General features: G+C 42.0%; 1 protein-coding gene across 1 annotated transcript in view; it reads left to right on the top strand.

Annotated features, from left to right (window-relative positions):
* Window positions 1-420: 420 nt before the first annotated feature.
* Window positions 421-5,143, top strand: part of LOC106537152 (neuronal PAS domain-containing protein 3) — a gene marked incomplete at its 5' end in the record, with an annotated part of 18,013 nt that continues 13,290 nt past the window's right edge. Inside the window, 1 exon segment of the mRNA XM_014034525.1 lies at window positions 421-510. Coding sequence (XP_013889979.1) covers window positions 421-510 — 90 coding nt within the window.

Here is a 5,143-nt window from a genome sequence, read left to right as displayed (position 1 = left end):
TGTGTTGGTATCTGTTGGTGTGTGTGTGTGTGTGTGTGTGTGTGACACTGCTGATCCAACAACACAGCCTCTGTACGTCTTCATGTTCATGTATGTCTGAATGTTGTTTCACTGAGAGCAGGCGTCACTTCCAGCTGCCCTCTCACTGATCTAATTGAGCTGTGCGTGTGTGTGTGTGTGTGTGTGTGTGTGTGTGTGTGTGTGTGTGTGTGTGTGTGTGTGTGTTCAGACCTGGACTGTGATCGTCACATAAACTCCACCAGAGGCAGGTGTCTGCACACATATCAAACATTTCCTCGTGTCAAACTGGAGTTGTAAAGCAACGACACAGATTGTGTTGTTGTTGTTGTTAACTTCCTGCAGCAGGCGCAGACTTCCTGCAGTGACTTTAACCCTCTTTATGTCTGTTCTGTGTTTCAGTCTCTGGATGGCTTTGTATTTGCACTAAACAAGGAGGGACGCTTCCTCTACATCTCTGAGACTGTTTCCATCTACCTGGGCCTGTCACAGGTCAGTCTGCACCAGAACCAGCATATCCCATACAAACCGTCTGAGTACCTGTCCTCCTGTCTGTCTCTGTCTCTGTCTCTGTCTCTGTCTCTGTCTCGTCTCTGTCTCTGTCTCGTCTCTGTCTCTGTCTCTGTCTCTGTCTCGTCTCTGTCTCTGTCTCTGTCTCGTCTCTGTCTCTGTCTCTGTCTCGTCTCTGTCTCTGTCTCTGTCTCTGTCTCTGTCTCTGCTGTCATCAGCAAAGATAATTCCTAACAAATTAAGACTCATTTAAAATCTCATCAGCTCGTCAGACGCTTGTTGATTTGTGCAGTGAGAAACAATGCATATTTTACTGGTGTGTGTGTGTGTGTGTGTGTGTGTGTGTGTGTGTGTGTGTGTGTGTTGGCTCAGTGATAGGTCTTACATCTCAATTGGTTCCTCCTGCAGCTCCTCTGTTAACAGACATGTCTCCTGAAGGTCAGCCATCAAACTTTGAGTTTCTAATAAGTCARGATCAACATGTGTGTTTATTTAAAACCACCTCCTGGTGTTTCCTCTGGGCCACATGTGTCAAACTCAAGGCTTGTGGGCCAGATGTGGCCTGCCATGGCTTTTTATGAGGCCCGCTAGATTTTCAGATATGTATTTATGTCTTTAAACTATACTGCAAACCAGTATTATATATGACCCCCGCACAGACAAAGCATCAATGCACAAGAACTCAGAACTCAATACAACACGTTTATTGTTTTGGGTGGGGGTCTGGGGGATGTTGTGGGGCTCATTGGTGGGCCTGATGGACAGCCCTTCATTAGAGATAAACAWCAAAAAATTCTGAYYTATGTTGAATAGTTTTTGAGYTAAAAGCATTTTTGTTTGTCCAGACACCTTCTTTTCAGATGGAGCCCCCTCCTCAAATATGGGGTCTATCTTAAAACCGTGGAGCAGTGTAGGTCAGACTCATCTACAGTCCTGCCAAATTACATGTTGATCAGTGCAGCTGTTTCTGTGATACGGTTGACGAAAATCACTGGRAATAAAAACAGTATGAAACAATATGACCCCCGCTTYRTGTGTGAGGGGGTCTTTATAAGTGTATGCTACTTTACAACCAGCATTGACCATAAACTACATTTCCCATAATGCATGTTGATTGTTTTACTGTGTAATGATGGCATCCCACCACCAGGTGGAGCTGCACAGGATGGAAAAGCAGCTGGAGAGACGTAGGTATTATCAGCTGCCAGATACTTTTGCTGTGAGTTTCAGTTGTTCAGGGAAGTGGGATTTTCCCACTTACAAGTTATAGATTTAAACTGGAACGCCCCACCAGTGGGAATTCCCCGTAGGAAAGTGAGAGAGTTCAGAATTGAAGATGGCATCTACTCACCACAACTCAACAGTGAGTAAAACTCTTACTTTTAGWRGTATTTATGTTTTATTTATTTCACATGTGGTCAGCCGTACACGTATTTTTCAGTGCTTGCAACAGTTAAGTATCAAACAGTGTTTYTATGCAGGTATACCAGGTAGAGCTCACTTAGTGTTTGTCAGCGGTGCTCAGGAACGTTGACAACCTTCAGTCTCGTGGCTCTCAGTGAAGATGAGTGTGACTTTCCTGAAGTTCACAGTGTTTAAAACAGATCTGTCATGCTCAGTGTGTGTACTGGGTATAACCAGTGGTGGGCAGTGCTAATTCAAAATTTAGTTGCGCAATTTCTAAAGCCCTGTTTGATTTATTTAGGTCTGCAAAGCACATATGCTCCATAAAACTTAAACATAAKGCTCAAGTCTGTCTCCATTCACCAGAAAGCATACCAGTGATACCAACAGACAGGTCAGCAGCACAATACTGCCCACTAGTGGAACGATCAATTCCTTTCACATTTTAGCTCATACCGTCGCAGTTTGGGGAGGTGATTTGTTGAAACAGTCTTTTGAGTCATGGTGTTAAGAAATAAACTAGTTGTGGATTGCTAGTTCTGCTATTTCTTGGTCATTTTCCTATGTTTATGGTAAGAAAACATGCAGATATATTAGTAATTTTAAACTGTTTATTGTAAAACTGAAGTGATGTATTCTGGGTAGGCTACAGGACAAACAGGAACCTGTTCATTTCAAAATAAGAGCGTGAATTTAAATTGTTTCGTGTGAGCTTCAATACGACGTGAAACAGCAGGTTGGTGATGAAGGTGTGGGTCATAAATTAATGTCTCCCTCTACCCTCCCAAAGCTCAGATAAGTACATAAAATAGCTCCAGCTGCTTCCTGCCACACAAAGAATTGTGGGAATGATGGTCTGTCAGAGTATAAAGCTCTGTGAACACAATGCTGCCAGAGGGGGCGCTGTTTCCACACTGTAGAGCTCCATTATGTTAACATGAGACGGCTTTCCTCCAATGTTGACGAAATGATGAGACTTCAGTGAATTACGTGGCTACATAATGTAGTGGATATAGACGGCACTCCTTTATTTTAGACAATATTGACGATCGATCTTGTAACTTTATTTGTGATTAGCGCTACTCAATTCTAAATTTTTAGAAAGCACGAATCCACACGTCTTTTGTAGAAATTAATAAAACCCCTAAAGCACAAAGGAGAACTTTAAGTCTGCAGTTAGTGCTTTTGTGCTTTAGGGGACTAGTGCCCACCACTGGGTATAACTCTGATACTACCACGACAGAGAAAAGGCTTATTTATAACATTCCTGTTGTTTCTGAGGTCAGTCGGCTGTGGCGGCCATCTTGAATTAGGTTGGCTCTTAACATTTAGATGTGGATCAACACCTAGCTGTTGTTAAAGGTAGTGCAACTGTGTTTGCTGCATGACCGGTTTCACCTGTTCCCCCATGTTTGTCTTGTACGGCTTCTTGAATGGGTGTTTCTTAACTGCCCCCTCCCCCCTCCCCTGAGTGTACTGCACCTTGTGAATTTATTTCTGTGAAAGGCGCTATATAAATAAAACTTTACTTACTTACTTTACTAGGAGTTGATTTCTGAGAGTTTCATCAGTCTGTTCAATAGTTCATGAGATGTTTTGCTAACAGACACATGTCAGAACACTCTCACCCCCTCTCCTGTGATTGGCAGGTGATGATGTAAAACCAGCTGGAGGTGGAGAGAGAGAGGACCTGAGCATTTCTGTGCAGCCATGTTTAATTACAGCACCGAGCTTAACGCCGTCATTAACGAGCCGTTTGATTGGCCGGACACGTCCACGTCTCCTCGACGAGACGCAGACAAAACCAGTTTAACCAGAAAATCCTGTTTACACAGAAACGTGTCGCAGTGTCGTCTGTGAGCCAGGAGAACTCTGTACGACGACAGTTAGCACACACACACACACACACACACACACACACACACACACACACACACACACACACACACACACAGCTAATTAAAGCTGAGGAATGATTAGTGATGTGTTTTCTTCCTGTAATGTAAAAACTGAAGAAGAGGAGTGATAAAGAGGAGGAAGCAGGGTGATTAAGTGTGTGGAGGTTGATGAACTTTTTCTACACATGTCAGATTAAAGGGCGGGGCTGCAACATGATGAAGACCAGCTCCCTCTTCCTCTCCCTCTCTGACTCTTCCCGGGTTTTAATCGCCGTGCCACTTCTTCTTCTTCAGCTGATAAAAGCTGAGCGAACAAGATAACCGGCGGGGCGGAGATGGCAGCAAAGCTTAGGGGACCTGATTAAACAATTAATCAATTATTTGATAGAAATCATCAATCAATCTCAGAGCAGGAATTAGTCTGTGTGGAGGAGGAGAGGCAGCCAACATTACTCTGAAACTTTTCCTCCGTCCTGTTTCTGAGAGCTTCCTGTTCACAGAGCTGGATGGAAACAGTCTGAACAACGTTAATAAATTTATTAAAATGTGAGCCGTCACATCGAAATGAGGACTAAGTCCAAACGTTTTATATGGAGAAAAAGGCAAATATACTGTAGTGTTTTGACTGAAATGTTAACAAAAATTGCATTTTGTCAAAATATAATGAATAAAAGCCTTATCAGTGTATCATTTGAATGAACTGCCTGAAATATAATCATAAAACAAAAATTTGAAGCACTTTTTTGCAACAAAAAAAACTGATTTTGAGGAAAAACACCTTAATATTTTGAGATTTTCCCTGTGAACTAGCAAAGTTTTTGTTTCTTTCCAACTGGGATATCTTAATATACAAATAATATTTGAGGTTCCCTCTTTATATTAACATCAAAAATTACTCAATAAATTTACAAGAAAATAGGCTTCAGACCAAACAGTGATGTTTTATCATAACAAACAAGACTAAATAAATCTTATCTCTGGAAAAGCTGATGACATCAGGATGATCCAGGTATCAAAATGCAGCTTTTAAAGCAGGAATCTGAAAATGTCATTAGGTCATTTTGACCTAATTTGACTTAATCCTCATTTCGATATGATGGGTCATAAATAATAAACACAGACTCATCAGGAACAGCACRTTTAATGATTTGATGAATTCTTTGCACTTGAAGAGCTGAACTTCCTGTCGACCTCACCCTTCAGAGGTGTTGAGCTCCTGAAGGTTGTTGTTTCTTCTTCTGCAATTTTCAGCAGAAACAGAGTGTGTGTGTTGGTATCTGTTGGTGTGTGTGTGTGTGTGTGTGTGTGTGTGT

This window comes from Austrofundulus limnaeus, unplaced genomic scaffold, assembly GCF_001266775.1.
Source record: "Austrofundulus limnaeus strain Quisiro unplaced genomic scaffold, Austrofundulus_limnaeus-1.0 Scaffold2152, whole genome shotgun sequence".
NCBI lineage: Eukaryota > Metazoa > Chordata > Actinopteri > Cyprinodontiformes > Rivulidae > Austrofundulus > Austrofundulus limnaeus.
This window is presented reverse-complemented; position numbering and strand designations above follow the sequence as displayed.